Source organism: Delphinapterus leucas, chromosome 3 (assembly GCF_059928025.1).
Source record: "Delphinapterus leucas isolate spDelLeu-1000000601 "Yukka" chromosome 3, BTC_Dleu_Yukka2, whole genome shotgun sequence".
Lineage (NCBI taxonomy): Eukaryota > Metazoa > Chordata > Mammalia > Artiodactyla > Monodontidae > Delphinapterus > Delphinapterus leucas.
The window spans coordinates 33692201-33717492 of NC_143131.1; the positions used below are offsets into that span (position 1 = coordinate 33692201).

A 25292-nucleotide genomic window follows, 5' to 3' on the forward strand; every position below is an offset into this window, starting at 1 on the left:
AATGAATGTCCAATCTTAAGCAAACTATACTTACAAAGAACAGAGTCACAACATTTTAAATTCATGTTTAAACCAATTATATTTATTTCTCACTTTGCCTTAGGAACTAAGAAACTCATCTAAATTCAGGGCCTCTAATAAAAGACTCAATCCAGGTGCCTAATGACATCTATGGGATTTTATTCTATTTTTATTTTTAATTTTCTGTTGAATAGTTGTAAATTACTTCAAATATATTCTGAAAGAAGGCAAAATAAAATCTTAAACTTGCACACTGCACTGTATTTCCATATTTTGCCAATTCTAAGATGCACATTTTTCACACTTAAAATCTCTAAAATCAGCATGCATCTTGCAATAGGCAGCATTTTTTTTTTCTTAAACAGTGGTGCATATTATAATTTATGGTATCTTAGATCTGGTGAAATATGGTTTGATAAATATTGCACTATCTTCTTTAAAAAAAAAAGTGTCTAAAATTTTCTGCACCTAGTAGCATTTAGCACAGGGCTTAAAACCGCAAACCATTTTTCATTTAATTGATTTTTGATACTCCATCTTTTAACAGTTTCGCTAATTTTAAAATTTAGCTCTTCTTTCAAAGATGAGTATATGAATATAATATCTCTTAAATATATTCTAGTTCAACAACCCTATATCTGAAAAATGAACAAAAGAATTAGGTAAATGAAGAAAGTAGATGAATAAACATTTACTTATTAGAAATTGCAAAAAAGGGGAATGGGTCTTCTGGGACATGGCTTATTATTTAACTCTGTAAGTAAACTCTGTAAGCCTTTTCCAAGGCCTATTTAGAAAGCAAAGGGAGAGAACAATGTAGGCTGGTAGCTATACTCCCTGTTGTGAAAAGATATGCATTCTCCAAGACACTATTACTGCCAAATTATCTCAGAGAAAAGTAAATTAAGAATGTAAAATTCATTTAAATTTCGATATCACAAGTGTTAGTTTCGGCTAACTTTATTATGACCCTGTCACAATACTCACTTGATGGCGCAGATTCACTTTCACTATTATGTCTAGAGCTGGTTGACTCTGAGTTCAAACTCAGAGTGCTTGGAACAGATGAGAGTTCATTACAGAGTTGTTCTACATCATCTGGAACCACTGGCCACAGATGTTTGCGACTGTGCCTTACAGCATCCCAGTTGTGACATTTTAGAATATCACAGCCTTGTTTGGTTTTGGCTATGAGCCCAAGCACATATACACAGGTCCTGTAAGTAAAAGATACAGTAATGACAGTTTATAATTCCAAACTGAGATTTCTTAAAGCAACCATAAAATATTAGTTTGCTATATGTACATTTGCGCTTTCTTTAATAGCCATTAAAAATAACATGAAAACCTTCATAATAAAAATATTAATTACAAGGAAAAAATCTAAAAGAACATATTGTGATCAGGGAAAAAATATATATACATTAGCTTTTCTGAAATAAATTTGGAATATTTGCACTACTAGATTATTTGGACACACTATACTCTGTTTATCTGCAAGGTAAATGTCAATATTACAATGATAAGAATAAAATATCAATAATATTAATAAACAAGGAGTTCCTTAAGATGTTTAATCTGATGCACTGAAAAACTGCAATCATAAAATACTCTTCCCTCACACTCATCTGTGAACAAAAATATATACTTCAGAAAGATTTGAGTTAAATGACACACCCTCTGATGGAAAGAACTTCACACTGTTTTGCAAGTTTTAGTATATCTGGAATCACATTTTCTTCCTGTAGCAAATTGAGACCCCAATTTGATGAGCCAATATTTCCCTAAAAGAAAAGAAATCACATATCAAATATATTTACAAGACTAACTCCTTCAAGAGATTTGGAAGGCTACCCAAAAAACCAAAAAATTTAACCACGTCTGTAAGAGAGAAAGAACTGTGAAAAAAACCTCACATAAGGAACTTTAGGAATTAAAGTTCCATCTGTCTCAGCAAGAAAACTAACAGTTTAATCATTTATTTTCCAACATAAAATAATATTTAAATGGGCAGGAACAATCTTTGCTTTAGAATACTAATCTAAGAACACGTTCCAAATAAAATTATTTTTATTTATTTAATATTAACAGGAAAATGAGTAAAATCTAAAAATTAAGAAGATCTTACAGAAGTGTTTATTACAAACCAAGGCCCATAGAGATGCTTTCAGTTTTTTAATTTCTTCCCATTTATCCAAATCTGGTGTGCGGACACTGTGACAGAGTTCTGTAATAATATTCTGGAGAGAGGAAAAAAATACCATATGATTAACAGTATGTCTTTAACATATTTTCTTATTGTATCTTAAAACCAATTTAAGGTTTGTATTTAGTAATTTCTGCATATTTAAAATCCTAAAATAATTTTATGTCGAATTTCTTAAGAAGCAGCATTAGGACATGGGCTCTGAATTCATATACTAGAGTTAGAACTTATTAGCTAAGTGGCCTTGAGCAAGTTACTTAATCTCCCCATGTCTTGATTTCCTAAACTCTGTTTCATAAAGTTTAATGATTTAATGAATTATTACATAACTGTAACAAAGTACTTGGGACTTAGTATTAGAAAAATGTTAGCCATTAACGATCATTATTTCTTTTAGATAGAAAATAACAAATTAACACCTAGACTTTATCATACTATGTAGGTAATGATACTGAGAAAATCATTTAAATTTTCAGTGAATTAAAAAAATATATAGTCTCAATAGTCTTCACAGACAATATAAAAATACATGAAACTGTGGAGTACATTTATGCAAAACTTTTGCTCCTGAAATGAACACTGATATGAAAAGGAACTAAACTGCTAGGTTACTATTGTTCAGAAACACACACAAATACTTCTATAACCATTCTTAAAATAAGGGTTACATTTATTGAAAACACCTAGTAGCAAGACATATTCCCAGCCAAAATCTGGCGTGCATACTATACTCAAAGAACAACTGCTTGTCTAAGCCTTACATTACATGAAATATATGAAAACAGTGAGGCACTAACAAACAGCAACTGATACGTTCAGTTTTTGCTCACCAAAGGTAACTGAATATGTTTCAGGTTCAGTTTAACTTCCCAACAAGAGGAATGAAGAAACTCAGTTTTTCAGTATGTTTTTATTAAGGAGATGAACTTCCCCAATGAACTAGAAAGCAAAGAACTCAGACCTTCACTGGATTACTTACTCTACATAACAAATTAGCTATGCAAATAGTCATATGCAAGTCAGGGAAATGCATGCAAGCCAGTAATATCTCTAAGCACTGCAAACAAAGAATGCTAAGTCAATTACAAGATGGATGGCTTTAAAAGCAACTATGCCACTGACTTTCTGAAGGCTTTTGAGAAGTTTTTGAAAAGATAATACTTTAGCAATACTAAGTTTTTTCTACTACTGTAGCTATTTAAAATAAGCAAATTATGTTTTTACCTGTACTTCCAACAAATGACAGCCTGTTTTGTGGTGTACCAGTTGTCCATAAAGGTGTACAGGTAGGTAGACATGAGGACGCTGTAATCTGGTATAATAAAAATGATTGATATACCTATTGGTTCATTTTAAATAAGCTAATTTTTAAAAATGACTTATAATAAAGTACTAGATAAACAGAATTAGACATAATCACTCAGCATAAATAAAAATACGGAGGTGGAAAGGCATGAGAATTCCTCTAGAAAAATAATAGTTTAGCTGGTCTCTGAGTAATGCTAAGAGAACTAAGACAAGAAATACACACTAGGGTAAGGACATGGAGGGATCTGAACACTATGCTATATTAGTCAGGGTATTCAAGTTATGAATGCCACTGAATTTTTGAACATTCAATGCTGTGCTTTAAAAAGACTTTTCCTATGTCAGTGTAAGAAACAAAATAACAACTCAGAAAACTTTAAAAAGTAATGATTTACAATAATTTGGTTTTAAATTTTATGTTTGAGGACTAGCAATAAATTATTCCATTAACTGGACTATATACCTTTGGTTACTCCGACGAACATAGTTGTCACCATCAATTGGCTTTCGGTAAGTAGTAAGTGCTTCATTAAGTTGTTCTTCAATCAAGTCAACATATTTTGAATTATATTCCTAGAAGATAATATTGTTTTAATTATATATATCATAACAACATTCACTAAATTTCTAATATGTTAGGTACCTAACAAATCTTTGGAAGCATAAATATGAGAAAAATGAACATCTGTTCAGGAAATTTAAGAAATTTTTGAAAAGAGTAGATAGAACAAGGTATTATGAATGCAAATGTTCTATCACATCCATACCTATAAGCTTTCTGCTTATACGCTTTTCCTCATTTTCAATTAATATTTTAGGGTCCATACAAGTAAGCTAAAAATTTTTTTGTCATATTTGAATTCCTGTCCCCATTAAAAAAAAAAAAGAACAGCTTTTTATTTATTTGTTTATTTATTTTTGGCTGTGTTGGGTTTTCGTTGCTGTGCACAGGCTTTCTCTAGTTGTGGCGAGTGGGGACTACTCTTCGTTGCAGTGCGCGGGCTTCTCATTGCCGTGGCTTCTCTTGTTGCAGAACAAGGGCTCTAGGTGTGAGGGCTTCCGTAGTTGTGGCATGCGGCCTCGGTAGGTGTGACATGCAGCCTCAGTAGTTGTGGCTCACAGGCTCTAAAGCACAGGCTCAGCAGTTGTGGTGCACGGGCTTAGCTGCTCCGCGACATGTGGAATATTCCCGGACCAGGGCTCAAACCCGTGTCCCCTGCATTGGCAGGCAGATTCTTAACCACTGTGCCACCAGGGAAGTCCCAAAACTAGCTTCTTAATATTAAACCCTGAAGATATTCACTAGAAATTTTAAAAGGAAATTAACTGAGTTCTACCATTTTAGCACCGTTTGGTAAGAAACAATCTCTCTCCCTTTAAATCAGGTCAAATGTAAAAAATATTTCCAACTAAAACTTGGAAATTTTCTAGTTAAATTCTTTAAACCGAGACAGTCAATCACACCACCATCTTTATTGCAAAGATCTCCACTTTAAACTGTTTAGAAGGAATTGGTAGAAACTCTGAAAAGCAATTTGGCAGTATTTATCAAAACTTTACATTCACATACTTTTTGACTCAACAATTATACTTTAGAAATTTGTTCAAAAGATATACCTGCACAAGTATGCAAAGATATACATGCAAGAATATCCAGCAAACACTGTTTACAAAACTAAAAAAGTTGGAAACAGTCTAAATGCCCATAATACAGGTGTGATTATAAAAATTAGGGTACATTGCTATAATTTACTATGCAGCCATTAAAGAGAATTAGACAGCTCTAAATGCATAGCTCTGAAAAGATCTCTTAGATACACTGCTAAACAAAAAAATTAAATACAATTTTATTTACAGCTGTGAATGGATTCATTTGTATTTTTATATGAAGAATATATACTTATAGATGTATAAAACATCTTTCAGAGCATACAAAATATTAACAGACATTATCTTCAGAAAAGATAGAAAAAGGGGGCAAGGAGACATTTTTCATTTTAAACCATTTTAGACTACTTAAATTTGGTGGGTTACCTTAACTCCCTACTTAGAGACTCTAAAAACTTACTTTTCCTGCTTTTCTTTTAGGTTCTTTACTTTGCAAAAGTAATACAAGATTTTAATTATATTATCAGCATACCAAATTTCTACTACTGCTACTACAACCACTATATTACTCTATATACTATACTACCATAATCTCCCTATACATGAACATCTCAGTACAAAAATTCTAATTAAGGAAGGTATTTTGAGCTTTATGCAGGAATAGTTACATTCACATGGTATTGCGTGGTTAGCCTTTTGACCAGTGGCATCCATGTGGAGAACACTAGCAAAGTTGAGGGGTATGGTTTATAGCTATGAAATGCACTGAGTTTCTGATGTGGATCATCTTGAGGATTCTGCCCAAAAAGGACCTACTGGAGGAGCAAGAAGACCCCAAATGAGGGTGAACCTCTAGCTACTAGGAGGTATTGTAAGTAGGCAGCCAGAGGAGCCATTGATCCAGTCAAGGGAACTGCAAATGAGAGATCCCCAGAATGAGGTCTTCGAGGAATTCATGAACATAACCCTCGAGTAAAAGAATCAACATCTGAAATCTGCCCCGCTCAAAGCTAACAACCCCAGATAACAGTTGCATCAGTTGGGTAAAACTGTCCATGACCCTGTACCCCCTCCTCCTCCTGCTCTAAAGCTGGAGAGGCTCCAAATTTGCACCTGGTAAATGGGGAGGAGATAAATAACAGAGTGATGAAACGAACCATATCCTCCCTCCATTGCAGGTTTCTAAGTCTATAGCAAGCCTGGGCTAGGGATGAAAGTTTTAAATTGAATGAGTGAATTTTCAATATTATTCAGGCCTGGATGCTTTATTACCTAGAAAAAGCGACAGTCTCAACTTCATCTTGGCATGCTGCAAGCTACTGGGAGGAAATCAAATATAGTGGAAAGAGCATGGGCTTTGGAATCAAAAAGTGCCCCTGCTCTGTTATTTTCAAGCTCTGTGACCTAGGATAAATTAGTTTACTCATCTTAGCTTCCACATTTTCATTCACAACATAGAAATAATACAAAAACATTTCCCAGGGTTGCTGTGAGGATTAAGTGAGGTAATACTTGAAAGGCACTAAGTTTAACTGTAGGCAATCACTAAGTTAGTTCCCCTCCCTTTCTCCCTTTCTCTAATTTGAGAGAGTAGACTATACTGTCTTTATTTTTACATCTCGCATTTACTGCCTAACTAACTGCAATTCAGCATCTGTTTATAACTTGTTACTGAAATTGCTCTAGCAAAATTCACCAATGACTGGTCACCTTCAACAGGCTTTTTTTCTAGTGTTCACCTTACCTGACCTCTCTCAAGAATATATACCACTGGCCTCTCCTTCCTGAAGCATCCTTTAGTGAAGCCATGCTGATAATTTTTTCCTCAATGTCCCTGTCCTTTTATTCTCCTCATGAAGGCAGAGTGTTCGGGCTTCCCTGGTGGCACAGTGGTTAAGAATCCACCTGACACGAGTTTGAGCCCCGGTCTGGGACGATCCCACATGCCGCAGAGCAACTGTGCCACAACTACTGAAGCCCACACACCTAAAGCCCATGCTCCGCAACAAGAGAAGCCGCCACAATGAGAAGCCCGCGCACTGCAACGAAAAGTAGCCCCCACTCTCTGCAACTAGAGAAAAGCTGCACACAACAGTGAAGACCCAATGCAGCCAAAATTTAAAAATAAATAAAGTTATATATTAAAGAAAGCATAAAGATAAAAAAAAAAAAGCAGAGTGTTCTCTAGGGAGCAATTTCCAGTTTTATTTCTTTGTTCTTTACATTTTCCTTGGTGATCTCACTCAATTCAAATTTCAACTACTATTCACTGACAACTCCCAAACTTCTATCTTCAGCTCATATCTGAGCTCCAGATGCACATTTCCAAATATTTTCTGGATACTCTCACTTGCCATACAACAGGCAATACCAGTTCAACTTATTCAAAATTCATTATCCTCATTGCTGCAAACCACCTTTTGTAATCACAGTCTTTTAATGGTAAGCCATTATGTATTCAGTCATTCAAATCAGAAACCTTAAGGGTCAAGTGGGACCCCTCATTCATTACATCCAATCAGTTCACAAATCCTGTCCATCTTATTTCAAAAATGTGCAGAAAATGTGTCCCTGACTATGGAACCTAACCACCACTGAAGTCCATGCTCTTATCAATTTTGCTTCTAAACTGGTCTCAGTATTCCTAGATTTCTTTACCTTGATGACCATACTTCTGCTACTACACTGTGATCTTTTTCTAAAGTATAGTTCTGACTATGAATATTCTTTACACTTGTAAAGATTCCCCCTACTTCCTACAAAATTGAAATCCCTTAGTACGACATAATGTGGCTTATAAAAGCCTAGTTCTAATTCTAATTCAATCTAGTTCTAATTCACCTTTCCATCCTCATCTTGCCACACCCCACTTATCCTAGCCCCAACCGCACTGGAATATGGCTTTCCTCACAAGTCTGTGAAGTTTCAATAACCTATACAGATTTATTGTTCTGCCCCCTCATCCTTGAACATCCTTCTTCCAATTTGACTATTTACTCCTCAAGACCACTTCAAATATCACATCCTCTCCTCAGCCTAACATTTTTTTTTGCTAATCCCTAAGGCAGAATCATTAACCCTTCTTCTGTTTCCTTATACACGACACATGATTTTGTTATATCAGTTAATATTTTGTACCTACTATCTGAAAGTGCTGTACCAGATTTGCTAAGCAATTTCCTAATATAATTTGTATAATAAAGTGACCAATCTTATTACGGTAACTAGTTTAAACATCTTCTATTTAGAAAATAAAACTATCATATCTCTTTTTTTTTTTTTTTTGGCTGCACTGAGCTTCACTGCTGCACGTGGGCCTTCTCTAGTTGTGGCCAGCGGGGGCTACTCTTCATTGCAGTGTGCGGGGCTTCTCATTACGGTGAGAAGGATAGGCTCTAGGCATGCAGGCTTCAGTAGTTGCAGCACGCGGGCCCCAGAGTGCACAAGCTTCAGTAGTTGCGGCGTGCGGGCTCAGTAGTTGTGGCGCACGGGCTTAGTTGCCCCACAGCATGTGGGTTCTTCACGGACCAGGGATCGAACCCATGTCCCCTGCATTGGCAGATGGATTCTTAACCACTGGACCACCAGGGAAGTTCAAAACTATCACATCTTTATTTTAGTTTTCTAATTCACCAATTACTGAAAGACTTCAGGCCTGAAGTTGTACACTTTATAGTTATAGTATTTTCTTCCCTTTTTTTCTTCCAGTTTTATTGAGATGTAATTGACATACAGCACGGTATAAGTCTAAGGAGTAAAGCATAATGATGTGACTTACACACATCGTGAAAGGATCATCAAAATAAGTTTAGTGAACATCCATCATCTCATACAGATACAAAATTAAAGAAATAAAAAAAAAATTTTCCCTTGTGATAAGAACTCCTAGGATTTACTCTCTCGACAACTTTCATATATAACATACAGCTGTGTTAATTATATTTATTATGTACATTATATCCCTAGCACTTATTTATAACTGGAAGTTTGTATCATTTGACTGCCTTCATCCAATTCCCTCTCTCCCCACACCCCACCTCTGGTAACTATAACTATAGCTATAGTATTTTTTAAAAATGAGAATATCTTATGAAACATGGTTCAATATAGACAATATAAACAATGATCTGAAATAATGGAAAATCTGAAAATCATTTACATTAGGATTGATTAATCCATGAGTTTCTAAGATGCTTTGACAATTTACAATGCGTCAAATGAAACTGAAGTCACAGTGATGACCACCTAAAGAAAAGCTAGGAAGTTAACTAATACCTTCAAACTACTCCCTTCTTCCTAGATTTCCCTATTATATACAACAGCAAGAAGTTTGCTCTCAGATTTATGAAAAGTACACCTTAAAATGAAGTTTAATTAGATGATTATATCTGCTTGGTAGAACTGTTTGTTAATCTTCATTTAGGAAAATTGTTTTAGTTTCAGCTTAAAAGGGGTGTGAAAGGAACCCAAGAATAAAAGAAATGATGGTAAGTAGGGTTGACAAATGATACCAATAGATTATATCAATTAAATTGAAAGCAAAATTTCAACAGAATTTACACAAAATCAATAGTTCTCTCTAAAATAACTATAGTTTAAAAAGTGGACAAATATAAATACAAATAATTATACAGAATTTTAAGACTTGACTTCACATGAATGTTTAAATATTTAACTTTTTTAGTTTCAAAATACTGACAATATTTTAAAAATCCTCTAAATTCACAATCTATTTCCCAAGATAAAAAGATACAAATTGAAACTTATTCAATAGCAAGTTACCTTGTGCCACTTTTCCAACTGTTTTGCTACATAACCCCTTTCATTCAAATAGGAAAACCCTTTTGGAATGGAGAGAAATCTGTAAATTAAAACAGGCAATAGTTTAACATTAAGTCTCACAAAAAATGTTTAAGGAGCTAAAACATCTCAAACAAAATATGTTTAAGGAGGTAAAAGACTTTAAGAACAGCTCCTTCCTAAAACTAAAAGGTCAATTTTTATTCATTGTAATTTCAAATACAAATAAATTTTCATAATCTTTGCAAAAACACATGAATCCAACCACAGTAAAGAAAATGTCATGAAAAGAATGAGGACACATGGAAATGTAAAAGAAACATTAAGAAAAACAATGAAAAGACAGAGTTTCAGTATTAAAGGATGTCCAATATTCTAAAATAGGCCTCTTTCAGAAGTTAACAGCTAAACTCTTTAGAGTGCTTCCTTTACAGATTTGAATACAGCTTTAATACACACTGCCAGAGAGAACACAACAGAAAACATAACTATAAGAAAAATTTTCTTCAAATTTACCTCAGGAGGAGAAGCAAACCCTTGTCCCCAAGGTGAGATAAAGCTGGCTTCATCTGAATAAGAGCATGGAGATTGGCCTAAAAGAAATAATTATTAGGCAAATTAATAACTGCATGAAGGTAGTAAATTCTCTATTTCTAAAACCACTATATTATATACATTATAATTTCACATAATTTTCTATCAAATTTGAACGTTTTAATAAAAATTCATGTCTAAGGGTTTTATTATAAAATAATGAAACTTTACCTTGTCTTCACATGCTTCATCGAGAATATCAAGAGCTTCAGAAGAAATCGTTTTGTTTTTATCATGCAGTTGGGTCACTAGTAATTCAATTCCCCAATTATTGAAGAATTCAACATTAGCTCTCAATAATACTCTTAAATGTTTTGTTGCATACAGCCTGCAGGCCTATAAAGATAAATAAGAACATTAAAAAAAAAAAAAGAAAGAAAAAAACCACCACCCAAACTTCACTATGGACAGTCTATTCGACTTTGTTTTGGGACAGTTCTGCTACTTGAAAAGGGCAGAAAGACTGGAATTGATGGTCTAGCCCTTCATATGAATATTTTTTTACTCCAAGTAAAGTAAAATACTTCTGTTTCAATCTAGCTGCTTCTTTCCCTTTATATAAAAATATGTGTACTGTATCGAGTTCTTTGGAGGAACTAAAATTTTAAAGTAAACTAAAATTCCATCCCATAGTCTTAGAATTTATAATTAGTTTTATTAGGCCAAAATTTATAAAATACTGAATTAACTGGTTATGAAATATATAGTTTTATTGCCTATGTTATACTCACATCAGTGGCTGCTGTTAAGATTTTGGAAAGTATGACCCTAGCCAATCCATCTCTGCTATAGTCCAAGCTCGAAACAGTCAGTTTCAGCAAGTGATCTTGGTTTTTCAAGGAGCAAAGGTTAAGTAAACTAAAATAAGGATTGAAAATAATGAAGGTTACTAGAAATTACTGTATTGATTCATCAATTCAACAAATATTTTTAAATTCCTAATAAACAAGCATTTCTAAAAGAAAGCACTTAATAAATATCACATTTTAAAAAAAAGCATCGGAGTAGAGCATCAAGACAGCTCTAATTAAATATTTTTTGTATTTTAATAAAAACTTACCAAACACAGGTACACAGACTAAAAAGCATGCCCTTTCTGATCACATTAAAAATAGTTTAGGTATATACTGAAACAGAATTTAGGAATGCTCACCATTGAAACACACTGCATTTTTCCAGCATTTTGACTCCATGAGGGTGGCAAGAAAGTGTTCCAATAAATAAAAAGTAGTGTTGACTAAGAGTAGTCAATAAACCATTATTTTGAAGACTTCTTTCAGGTTTCATGCCAGATGAGGCATTGAGCCACTGAACAATATCCTTTACTAGATCTTCTAAGTATCCTTGCCCATCCTGAAAGCAAATACATTATGATACTGCTAGAAAAGGACTTAGTGCCTACAATTAGAAAAATCAACTCTAATAAAGTCCAAAAAATTTACTGATAATGATGAAGTTACTAATAACAGATATCAATCACTGAGTATCTGTTGTTTTTAATCCCATTCAACACAGTGCTACATGAGATGGTATTATTTTCCATCTTACAAGGAGAAAACCAGGTCTTCTAGAAGGCAAATTAATTGTCCAAAGTCACATAAATAGCTAGTGACTAAGTCAGGATAAAAATCTAGGTTTGGTCTCATTCTCGATGTTTCTAAATATAGCTTATGCCTCTTCAGAAATAAAAGGAAGGGGGCAAATTCAGTGAAAAACGTTTACTCTGGAAAATATACAAAGTGCTTATTACCTCTTCAGACTCAAGAAGAAACTCTGTAAACTGGCAACCTACAACTGTGAGCTGCTTGGACTTGGCAAAATCCAGATCCAGATTGGCATATAATTTACTGCTGGGTTTGTAAAAATAAAGTAGTCTTCGTACAAACCTAAGATCAAAATAAAAAATCAGCAACAAAGTAATAAACCAAATAATTCTTTTAGAATCTTAACCACAACTTATGATATAATAAGGTTTTGAATATGTTTTGGGTTTAAACCATTGAGCTAAATGGCAAGAAATTTAATAAACACATTTGGTACATTCCACACACAAACCAACCATAAAAAACAAAAAATCCCCTTCATTATAAAAAAATCTTTGTGAAATAAGAATTTTATGGTGAGATGCCTGACAGAAATAGTGGAGAAGAAAGATGCTAGCAGGAAAAATGCAGATATAACATAGCTAGAAGATACAGTTGGAGAAATATGAGGAAGGCACCTGGATATAAATTTTCATTCTTTTTTTTTTTCTTTTGAAATGCACACATTTTATTTTACTATCAGGTCTTTTTTTCTTTTCAACTCTCTTTTAATCCAGAATATATAAATTCTTTTCTACTGTACTTTATCAAGAACTTTGTCCCATGGCTCTATAAAATAATCTTATACTAGATAACTGTAAGCAAATGTTACCACACTATGATTTTATCAGTTTTTCACAATTAGGCAAAAAAGTCAACCATAAAAGTTCCAGGTAAAATTTAAGCAACTGAATTTATAAAGCAATGGATGATATTTCAATGTTATAATTTTCAACATTATGTTCTAAGCTTCCATGGAATTTAGTTCAATTTAATTTCGAGCACTACAATCCAATCTAATAAAGGTGCCAGATCCAGGAGTTGGAGAAACAAAGTTGAATGAGACGTCACCTCTGTTCTCAAGGAGTCTGAAAAGTTAGTGCTAATGCTTCTTTACCCCAATGTAATTCTTATGTTCTATATATTTCTCAAAACTTAATACAGATATTAAGTTAAATATCACTGAGTAGATGAATTCAATCAATTATAATGTCAATGATATGAACTTCTCAAAAACATGAAGTAAAGCCCCTCTTATCCAATGAGATCAACACTGGTGGTTGGTTAGTCTAAACTCAGAAGGAGTAAAAATGCATGGGGTACTAGAAAAGAGCACAATACCCTGAGGTACTGTATATGCTATAAACATTAGCATGTTTTATGGAAGGTGTGGTTGGTTACAAGGAGTGTAAAAACGAAGAAGAATGAATAACCCTTCAAAGTCAGATTCAAAAGAAAGTAGAATTGGAATATTTTAAATGGCCATCATTTTGAAAGGGAAACACTATGCCCTTATGTCATTCTCATACATTAGGGCTAAGATAAGTACATGGCTGATATTCCTCGATTTGAGAAACTTTAATCTCAAGTATTTCATTTGTTCCAAAACTAAAACCAGAATGTAAATAACCAGAAAAAGAATTCACTGATGCTTTTTGGTTGTAAAATACAAACTATGTATAAAAAAAATATATATGTACCTACTGAATACCAACTATTAAAATGTATGTATGTATCTTTAAAACATCAATTATTACTTTTAGTAGGTATCAGGCATAATATAATTCAAATCTAAGTTCTTTAAATGCAAAACAGTTCTTACATACCTGTGCAACTGTTCATCTTTATAGTTTCTTAGATTTACATTTGGCCACTAGAAAAACATAATACGTTATATTATGTATTTATCAATTCCTAAACATATAATTATGATGAAGTACAATGAATAAGAAAATGAAAACAATCAAGCCATCACCAAGAAGTATCCTATCATACCTTAAGAATGGTCCCTATAAGATTCCAATTCCATTCAAGATTCTCTTTATGTTGAAGGACTTGGCTATCTCTAAGGTTCATTAAAAGAGCTTCCTCTGTATCCTAAAATCACCAGAAAGTAATATGAAAAATTAAGACAAATTGGCCTCACGTCAAAAAACTAACTTCAAATATTAAAAACAAAATGAAAGGTTTTTCATTTAAGGAAGATTATCAAGATTTTGTAACTTGAAAAAGTTATAAAAACTCAGCTCCACTGCCTAGTCATTATAAAACTTAGAAGCCTTCTGAAAATCCATATGCATGAATAAAACTGCAAACTCAAGCATGTATGCCTACTAAAATACAGTGGTTAAGGATTAGGAAATTAAATTGAAAATTGCATCTTCACATCAGTACCTTAAGAACAAATATATCTTTCTGAACTCGGAGATATTGATCCCGTTTCTGGTGTGTTGCAATTGCTTTCTGAATAATGTGATCTAAATGAAGGCTATAAGGCTTAGGTCCTCGTTTCTTCATTTCATGGAAGCGTTTTAAACAGTTCAAGGCTGCACTGGCTCGCCTAATGAGAAAAAAATTAGTACAATTAATACAAGGCTAGCGTAATTTTAAAGAGACCACTTTGGTAAATTATTCTATTAAAACTTACATAAATCTATGCTAGAGAGTGTTACTAAAAAGTAAATTATTTAACCAAATTTGGAACCACAAAGAAAAAAAACAAGAACACTGCTGATTTGTATGAAGAAACACTAATTATTTAGATTCAATGAAACATACTTACTAATCTTTTCTTCTATGGTGGTGGGTACTTTTGGTATGTTAGTTTTAAGAACTCCTTCCTCAAGGTCAGAACCTAGTGACCTTACTTTCTTATTAAAGTTTTAAAACTCTGCTTTTCACATTTAAGTCCTTAATCCATATGAAATTGATTTTTGTTTGTGATATGAGGTTGGATAACCAATGATTCCAGTATCAACTGAACAGTCTGTATTTTCCCCACTAATCTGCAACTGTAAATGGGATCCTTTTAAAAATTATTTTATTTTGAAAATTAATTATTTATTTATTTTGGCTGTGTTGGGTCTTCGTTGCTGTGCACGGGCTTTCTCTAGTTGCGGTGAGTGAGGGCTACTGCTCATTATGGTGCACAGGCCTCTTACTGCTGCGGCTTCCGTTAGAGCATGGGCTCTAAGTGCACGGGCTTCAGTAGTTGCAGCATGCGGGCTGAGTAGTTGTGGCTTCTGGGCTCTAGAGAGCAGGCTCAGTAGTCGAAGTGCATGGGCTTAGTTGCTCCGTGGCATGTGGGATCTTCCCGGACCAGGGATCGAACCCGTGTCTCCTGCATTGGCAGGTGGATTCTTAACCACTGTGCCACCAGGAAGTCCCTAGAAATTATTTCAAATTCCCTTTTTGTGGTGCATAAAATACAGTTTTCTAGAATTTGGTAGCGATCAAGTGTCAAGAAATTCTGGTAAATACAAATCAGATTTAAAATTTAAAAACCTTAGGATGTGTCCAGATTAGCAAGTACTTGTCAGTAAACAGCTTACCGAGCTAAAAAAATCATTCTTAGATTATTACTGGAATTTTGAAGGTAAATTTGAATTCCTGATGAACACTAAATACCATGGCCATAATCTGACCCAGAGAGTTCAGGTCTACCAGGCTTTGGGATAGTACATTTTCCCATCAAGAAACTACTAAAATAAAAGTTGAATGCCACCACTACCGATGTTAGCTTAAGAGTCAGAACTGATGGTCCTTAATGCCCTCAGTTTATAATACAACTTCAGTCTGTTAAATAATAGTATTTTCACTGACAGATTTAAAGCTAATAAAAAGAGTATTATTTATTTATAGTGAGGCCCTTATGTGTACTTTTGAATTAATAAAGCTAACTAAACTTTTGAGAAATGTATTATAACTTAAAAATTCCTAGTTCTGAATAGCTAATGAACTACATTTCAAAACATTACAAAAAAAACAATGAAGCCTAAATATATAAATTCCAACTTTCTTTTTCCAACATTTTTAACCACACATACAAAAGAATACACTGTTAGTCTTTGTGCTTTAATTTGAAATAATTCAGACATTGAAAAAGAGACTGAACTGTTGCTCAAAACATAAAACAGTCCAAAAAACTCTCAATCCCAATATTTTTACTGATGTGGTAGAAAGTTTACGTCCTTGTCCAGAAACATGCTAGAAAAGGTTGATTTTACTAAACTAAAATACTCTGTAGCCTAAAATACAAATTATTTTTAAAAACTGTTAATTTTCCTCTTATCCAAAGGCTTCCCTAAATAATTCCCAGACATAACCTATATATACTGCTTCCTTATAAAGAATATAAGGTCATCTAAGTGGGTATTAAATATACAGGCACAAGCTTTGCTAGAGCTCTGATACTTACAGTCTCTTTTCCTTAGGGATATCAAAGGATGCAGCCATATTCATTAGGGTTGGCAGGCAGTGCAAATGATGGCTATGTGAATGAGGAAGAATTGTGTTTGCCTAAAATGAACCATAATATTTTTGAAAAATTGATTATTTTATGTTACAGATTATCCACAGATATAATGCTAAAAGGTTTTACTCATGAATTATTCATTTTCTAATATATACTTATAGCTAACTTTTATCTCATCTACTTTCAACAAGGATGAGCTATCACAAATATAAAGATACAGGCTCATATTACGTTAATAGAACTCTAAATTTCATACATCCTTTCTTATAACATTAAATTATAATTTTAAGTGGTACCCAATTAAACTCACTTCTTAAATAATCTAAAAGGACTATATGTCAAAACTTGGATCCAGTGTTATAATGTTATGTTAAAAGTAGCATTTAGGGCGTCCCTGGTGGCGCAGTGGTTGAGAGTCCGCCTGCCGATGCAGGGGACACGGGTTCGTGCCCCGGTCCGGGAAGATCCCACATGCCGCGGAGCGGCTGGGCCCGTGAGCCATGGCCGCTGAGCCTGCGCGTCCGGAGCCTGTGCTCCGCAACAGGAGAGGCCACAGCAGTGAGAGGCCCGTGTACCGCAAAAAAAAAAAAAAAAAAAAAAAAAAGTAGCATTTAAAATGCTGGATGCAATATCCTAACTTATGAGTTGACTTCTTAGGTTTAAAAACCACCTTCTCAAAACAGGTTTGTCTCATAGTCCAACAATCTTTAAATAAGAAACTTGTCTTCTGCTTTCCAAATGAAGTCCTACCACCCAATCTGCTTTCTACCAATAAAGATAAATTAATTAAATGTGGAAGCCAGAAGATGTAAGAATAACAAGCGATGAACTAACACTGCTATACTCAAACTGACTAGCTTTTATATTTCAAGGGAATCACAGAATTCTGGTGTATGGGGGAAGGGAATGGATGAAATTTATTAAAGAGATTCCTTCACACAAAGGCAAATAATTCTAGATATTGATATCCTTACAGAAATGATATCTTAATTAAAATAAAAATAATCACACCTGAGATTCTGCAATATTACTTAATTATCTCATAGACAGACTGAAGGAAAACAGAGCAAGTGGCTAAATAATTCACTGATAAACAAGACAGTTACCATTAAACTCTGTTTAATTCTCTTTTGCTCACTCACAAAGCCCAACTGCTATGTAGAAAAAAAACCCTGGTGATGGAGGGGACCAAAAACAACGACAAAAACAAAAAATATTCTGCCAATAATAAACCATAACATAATTTTAAAAGATTTGCCATAAGTTTACTTAATGAGTTTAAAGTGGTTCTTTTTATTTAGTGTTTATTAACTAATTGGTGACAGAAATATAAATTTCTAATTTGCAAATAATCAGAGTACCCTCACTGCTTGATCTGCTGGGAGTAGAGAATGATCAGATTACTTTGCTAGCTCCTTGTTTCCAGAAGTTACTGATGTCATAAAATCGTGGCCAAAAAAAGATTCCCACCCTCTAAACCTAAACCTACAAGTTTACAGAGAAGTATGTGTTCTAATGAGGCAGTTATATTTAGATTTTTTTCCACAAAGTTTTCTAAAATTCAGGCACTGACTATTATATATCAATTCTATTTAGCTGACTGAAGTAATACCTATAGTTTTGTAATTTCATGCTTTTTAGGTAGGAAGTCATTCTAAGAGAAAGACTTTTAGGACTCAAAATGTCAGCATCAAAAGTGAGTATAAAAAGGCAATATTCAGTTCTCTGTATTTTTTATATTTGTTCCATTTAAAAATCTAGCCTCTATATATAAGATACAAAGTATCAAGGGTTCTTTGTAATGCAAAGATAAACATTCAAATAAATGCAAACTTATTTTTTTGAGATAATGCAAAGTAACATCGTTAAAATAGCCTGTTTCATAAATTAAAACATTAATAGTATGAAACATAATCAGAAGTTGTTAAACTTACCATATGTAAAAGCTCTCCTAAAAGGATGGTAGCTCTCACTGAGATATGGTCATCGCTGTTTGTTATCACCTCAACCAAACCCTTTGAAAATAACAAGAAAATATCATAGTTGCAAAATATTATATATGAATACAATTACGCATCATATATGTTTGTTGCTCTGAAAGAATTCTGTTAGAGAAAATAAAATAAATAAAATAAGGTTTATAACTCTTACCTCTAAAAGCCCATTACGAATAAATGCTGATAGTATCAGTGCCAAATAATTATCCATGAGGTCTGGCCTGGAAATAAGCACGGCACAGAAAAATTTAAATATTGTTCCATACACTACAAAATTTAACATAAAAATAGTAATTGTAATAAGTGTGAACTATTTCTATATCTAAGGTCTACCTGGATCTGGCACGATGAGGAAGAATAGTTTTTGCCTCAGCTGCTACAAAACCATCTGAAAGCCTCCAACTGTCTTGGAATCTACCTGGATCTAAAATAGTTAAATTTAGATAGTTAGAAGAAAATAATATACCAATGAAACACTTCAAATAACCATCAGCTAAGCAGGCTACAAATAATTTTCTTAAACGTTCGTTAAAAAAAAAAAAAAAGAGGGCTTCCCTGGTGGCGCAGTGGTTGAGAGTCCGCCTGCCGATGCAGGGGACACAGGTTCATGCCCTGGTCCGGGAAGATCCCACATGCCGCAGAGTGGCTTGGCCCGTGAGCCATGGCCGCTGAGCCTGAGCGTCCGGAGCCTGTGCTCCGCAACAGGAGAGGCCACAACAGTGAGAGGCCCGCGTAACGCAAAAAAAAAAAAAAAAAAAAAAAACAGACTCAAGAAGGCATACAGAAAAAAACGATTTATGTAAATGAACACAGATTTAACTTCCTTCACTGAGGGACTCAGAGTCATTTGGGCTAAAATAAAATAAGAATCAAATAATCCACTGTGAGAATCACATAAGGTTTCTTATTAACTCCTCTCTTCCTTTCTTAGTCCATCCTTCTATTAAATTCACTGCTCGTTTCAGAAGCTAGGGTGATGGAGAAGAAATTTAAATTTCTTTTTAGAAATTTATCTGAGATTTTATTTTTATATTGATTTCAGGCCACAAATATGCAGTAAGAAAATGATATTTAGTTCAGTATTTTTCCTTTGAGGAACTCTGTCTCCATTAGATAATCCATTTAAAAAATTACAATATATGAGTAGTGAATGCACTTCAATACTTACCTACACTGAGCAGTGCTTCTATGAACTCTTCAGTCACAACAGGTAGAGGAAGACGAAATATATCATAAAGCACTTCAAGGAGACCTCGCTGCAAGTACAAATAAATACAGTTCATTTGCTTTTATGGAATAAATCTTTGTTTGCAATTTTTTAAATGTCCTATTCACAGATTAAAAAATCGATAAAAACAGAACTACTGTATTTCAGACAACTACCATTATCAGGCCTATATTACAAAAGAGATAACTACTGAATGCTTACTACATATACATGATGTAATCTTGTCAATAAATCTTTTATTATCCCCACTGTACACATGAAGAAATACATTTAAAGGTTAAAAATAATTTGCCCAAGGTCATGGAGCTATAAATAATAAAAAAAGGAGTCAAACCTCAGTCGGCCAGACTCAAAGGACCATGTTCTTTCACCATTTGCTGAGTAAGAAGTCAACTGAATTGGAACCTTTCCATCTATAATTACAACCTTCCATGGTCTAAATGCTTTTATTTTTAGTTCACATTTTAAGCAAGGCACCTGTAGCTAATATTTACTACTAATAATAAGAAACAAAGGGGCAAATTTTGTCCCTTTGAACAAAATTAAAACAAAAACATTAAAGAGGAAAAGGAAGAACCACATGAAGACTTCATTTTTTTCCTCTAATTTCAATTTGTTTTAGTTGTTTAATACAATTCCTATACACTAATAACTTAGGACTATGTCTAAAAAAAGGATATAAATACCCCAATTTTAATCAGAACCACTACTCATAACATATAAAAACACAAATTAGAAGGCATAAGTTGCATAAATACTATATTTACTTTTTAAGTATATTTTTCTATATTGCTTGAACCTTTTACAATGAGAATGCCCCTGTGTATTATTTGCACTTTTTATTGAATAAAGCATAATTAATTTCACATTTTTAATCTAATTTTAATACAGCCCTAGTTCCTAACAACAGCAGTGTTTCAAATGATTCATATTATATTCTTAGGGTTCAACTAAGTAGTAAATATTTATTCATGTATTTTTAAAATGCTCTGTGATACAGATTAACAATTCATGAGGAAAAAGCATTACCTGAAATAAATTTTTTCCAATTAATTTCCTCCACTAAAACTCCATGAATGAAATAATCATAACTTTTACCTACCCTTATTTCCATATTTGGAATGCAAAGGACTCCAATTAGAGACTGAATCCCAGAATTTCCAGGCTTACATAAATTAATAATACCTAAAAAAGATAAAAAGAAAAAAAAATAGCTGATTTGAATTTCAAAAAAATTTTCTATAGTAATGTATCCATAATACAAAATGTGACATTTTTCCATGCTAAATTACACTATTACATTATTTGATTATCATAATTGATAGTATATTTCAAACATTCTCTGAATTTGCCAACTAATTAGAGGTTATCAATAATTTTATCCTTTAAATTACTTCTTCTATTTGTTTCATACCCAAAAAGTTTTCATGAATCTGACTGCCTATTATTCCCATTTGCTGATGAGTGATTCTCAGGGATATTGGAGAGAATAAGACAATGTCTTGTTTATTTAACACTTTCTCAACCTAAACTGATAAACTTTGCTTGGCATTTGCCTTTTAAAAGTTTAAGTCTAAAACTTAACGAATGCACAGACGAGTATAACCAACAGACTTCAAATAAACTGAATGGATCAAAATATTAAGTGAGAGAATTTACTCAAACAATTTTAAACATATTAACACCATGTCACAAAAGAAGATATGTATCAGTAAGTAGCCAATAAACACAAAAGTGTCCAATATCATTAGTCACTGGGGAAATGCAAATTACAGTCAAAATAAGATACTGTCACACACCCACTAGAGTGGCTGAAATTAAAAACTGATAACACCAGATGCTGGCAAGGATGTAGAGCAACTGGAACTCACATACCTACATGATAGGAGTATAAAATAGTGCTTCAGTATTTTGAGAAAAAGTCTTGCAGTTTCTCATACAACTAAACATATATCGGGACTTTCCTGGTGGTGCAGTGGTTAAGAATCTGCCTGCCAATGCAGGGGACAGGGGTTCGAGCTCTGGTATGGGAAGGTCCCACATGCTGTGGATCAACTAAGCCCGTGCGCCACAACTACTGAGCCTGTGTTCTAAAGCCCGCAACACAACTACTGAGCCCACGTGCCACAACTACTGAGCCCACGTGCCACAACTACTGAAACCCACGCACCCTAGAGCCTGCGTCACAACTACTGAAGCCTGAGCGCTGCAACTACTAAGTCTGCGTGCTGCAACTAATGAAGCCCATGCACCTAGAGCCTGTGCCCTGCAACAAAAGAAGCCACTGCAATGAGAAGCCCGCGCACTGCAAAGAAGAGTAGCCCCTGCTCGCCATAACTAGAGAAAGCCCGCGTGTAGCAACGAAGACCCAACACAGCCAAAAAATCCCCATATATCCACCCTGTGACTCAGCAATTCTATTTGGTATTTACCCAAAAGGAAACAAAGCTTATATCTGAAAAAAAATTTTACAATGCTGCTCATAGTAGCTCTATTTAGAAAAATCAAAACTGGAAACAGGGGCTTCCCTGGTGGCGCAGTTGTTGAGAGTCCACCTGCCGATGCAGGGGACACGGGTTCGTGCCCCGGTCCGATAAGATCCCACATGCCACGGAGCAGCTGGGCCCATGAGCCATGCCCGCTGAGCCTGCACGTCCAGAGCCTGTGCTCCGCAATGGGAGAGGCCACAACAGTGAGAGGCCCGCGTACCGCAAAAAAAAAAAAAAACAACAAAAAAACAAAAAAACAAAAAACTGTAAACAGGTCAGGTATTCACTAACAGGAGGAAGGCTAAAAACACAGTGATATATTTACCCAGTGGAATACTACTCAGCAATAAAAAGGAACGTATTATTGATATATACAACATGAATCAGTAGCATTATGCTGAGTGAAATCAGAATCATTAAGTTGAGTGAAAAAAGCCTACACACAAAAGTATACATATACTATGATTCCACTTAAATAAGTTTCAGAACAGGCAAAAATGATTTGTGATAAAAAATAAACAGAGCAGTGGTTGCTTCTTACAGGAGTGGGGTCAGGGATTAACTAGGAAGGGACATGAGAGAACTTTCTGCGATGATGGTAATGTTCTATATCCTAAAAAGAGTTTGGATACACAGGTATAAGCATTTGTCAAAACTCATCAAATTGCAGACTCAAGATTTGTGCATTTCACTGTAAGGGGTAAATTTTACCTCAAAATGCCCCCCCCCAAAAAAACCTCAGAAACAAACAAAAATAACCAAATAAGAACCCTAAACAAATAGTGAACTTTAGGTAATAATGTGCATGCTGAAGTGTTTAGGAATCAGAACTTAATTTTGCAACTTCTTTAAAATGCATTAGAATAACATGAGGACTGATGAATTCTCAGAGGACTAGGCAGATGGGTAGATATGTAATAAAGCAAATAGACCAAAATCTAAGTGGTAGGAGTATATGGTGTTCACTGTATAATTTTTCTGTATAGTTGAAATTTTTGATAATAAAATGTTAGGGAAAACATTTTTTAAAAGTAAAGGAAAACATTTTTAAAAAGTCATATAGGATTCTGAGGTTCCCTGTTACTTCTACTTAAGCACATATATTTATATTTATGAATAATATGTATCTTTTCTTTGCACTTAGGTTCAAATTAAAACATAATAGACAGACTTACTTAAAATACCAAAATAGTGTTTCTCAAACTTTGATGTCTGACAGTAATTTGAGAGATTATAGATTAAGATACAATAATCTGCAATCATAGTCTGCACTAATAGGGAAAACAGGCTACTGCAACTCAAGAAGAAACTGTGTTCTAAAAGTTCATTTTTCAGTCAGTTTTTTGGATTTTGAAATATATGATAGAAATAACATTACAAACATACAAAAGCTCATTTAACCCAAACACAGTATCACAGAATCTAATACTATTTAGGAAATTATTTTTGTGAGAAAATGTTTTCAGAATTCTAACTTGAATAATATTCCAGTTCTTACTTCAATAGAAGGGAAGAACACTCCGACCTTTTAAGTTTCTAATGATGGATCAGTGCATTAAAGGACTCTAGGACAAACTGAAGCACAGCAGAAAAACGTTTAAGAGAAACAAGAGACTGGCAGAGATTAGAGGTACAGTGACTGGAGAGCAGAGTCTACAGTAGGGAGAATGAAGACAGTAGCTAGGCTGTACTGGTGGTCAGAGTTGGATAGAATTCATTCTTGGGGGGAAGAAAGAAACCACTTTAACGGCAAGGAAGCTGAAGAATGGTGAAGGACGGTAGCTGTAGCTACAGAAAATAAAGTTATACGTGATTTCTAAGGCAAGGGCACTGACAGTTAACCTTGGCAGGAGGACTGTGTTGGTTTTCTATGTTGAAAGAGTGTGTGGAAGCTAGTAAAGTATAAAAAACGATGTGTGATGGTTGAGCCCTCATAGAATCCTAGGTTGTCCATGAGGATAAGGGGAAAAAGGCAGTCATGAGGTATAGCAAGGTTGGGATTTTTACCAAAATGTGAGAGGCCAGAGGAAGTCCTTGTACATATATTGGCTAGGGCTGGGATAGTCTATGGCTGCGATAGTCATTTTTATGGAAAAGATGTTAACTGGTTACTTAAGTATACAGAAATGTTCAAGTAAATTTTCCTGTTCTATTTATTGCTATACTCCTTTGTATGCTATCCCTTAAATTATTCTGCAAAGTCAAGAAGGAAAAGGTTGGCTTCCCTTGTGGTGAAGTGGTTAAGAATCCACCTGCCAAAGCAGGGGACACGGGTTCGAGCCCTGGTCTGGGAAGATCCCCCACGCTGCGTAGCAACTAAGCCCATGCACCACAACTACTGAGCCTGCGCTCTACAGCCCACAAGCCACAACTACTGAGCCCATGTGCCACAACTACTGAGGCCTGTGCGCCTAGAGCCCGTGCTCTGCAACGAAAGAAGCCACCACAATGAGAAGCCCGTGCACTACAACAAAGAGTAGCCCCTGCTCGCCACAACTAGAGAAAACCTGCATGCAGCAACGAAGACAATGCAGCCAAAAATTAAATAATAAATTTTTTTTAAAAAAAGAAGAGGTAATCATTAATACAAAATAACACATTTAGTGCTGGTATTATTTTAAGAAAAATGTTTGCTTTTTATTCCATGGAAAGGTAAAACATGTATAATCCCTCTTTTCAAGAAATATTGGACTACTAGGCAATAGAAATAAAAGCAAAAATATGGTTTTCTCCGGGTATATGCCCAGGAATGGGATTGCTGGGTCATATGGTAGTTCTATTTTTAGTTTTTTAAGGAACCTCCATACCATTCTCCACAGTGGCTGTACCAATTTACATTCCCACCAACAGTGCAAGAGGGTTCCCTTTTCTCCACACTCTCTCTAGCCTTTATTATCTGTAGACTTTTTTTTTTTAATTTTATTTATTTATTTATTTATTTTTGGCTGCGTTGGGTCTTCATTGCTGCGCGCGGGCCTTCTCTA

General features: G+C 34.3%; 1 protein-coding gene across 8 annotated transcripts in view; it reads right to left on the reverse strand.

Moving 5' to 3' along the window:
* Window positions 1-25292, reverse strand: part of RICTOR (RPTOR independent companion of MTOR complex 2) — a 140487-nt gene that overhangs the window by 21167 nt on the left and 94028 nt on the right. For all 8 annotated transcript variants that reach the window (XR_016392628.1, XM_089908791.1, XM_022598801.3 and 5 more), the window contains 20 exons: window positions 20922-21004; window positions 19760-19847; window positions 18925-19015; window positions 18746-18812; window positions 18529-18609; window positions 16538-16638; window positions 14515-14680; window positions 14116-14217; window positions 13947-13993; window positions 12288-12423; window positions 11691-11890; window positions 11269-11395; window positions 10709-10873; window positions 10460-10536; window positions 9926-10004; window positions 3999-4108; window positions 3452-3539; window positions 2169-2261; window positions 1699-1805; window positions 1009-1238 (listed from right to left, as the gene is read on the reverse strand). Coding sequence is in view for 7 of the 8 variants with exons in the window: in XM_089908791.1 (XP_089764917.1) it covers window positions 1009-1238; window positions 1699-1805; window positions 2169-2261; window positions 3452-3539; window positions 3999-4108; window positions 9926-10004; window positions 10460-10536; window positions 10709-10873; window positions 11269-11395; window positions 11691-11890; window positions 12288-12423; window positions 13947-13993; window positions 14116-14217; window positions 14515-14680; window positions 16538-16638; window positions 18529-18609; window positions 18746-18812; window positions 18925-19015; window positions 19760-19847; window positions 20922-21004 (2238 nt within the window). In the remaining variant the exon portion in view is untranslated. The remainder of the gene's footprint in view (window positions 1-1008; window positions 1239-1698; window positions 1806-2168; window positions 2262-3451; window positions 3540-3998; window positions 4109-9925; window positions 10005-10459; window positions 10537-10708; window positions 10874-11268; window positions 11396-11690; window positions 11891-12287; window positions 12424-13946; window positions 13994-14115; window positions 14218-14514; window positions 14681-16537; window positions 16639-18528; window positions 18610-18745; window positions 18813-18924; window positions 19016-19759; window positions 19848-20921; window positions 21005-25292) is intronic.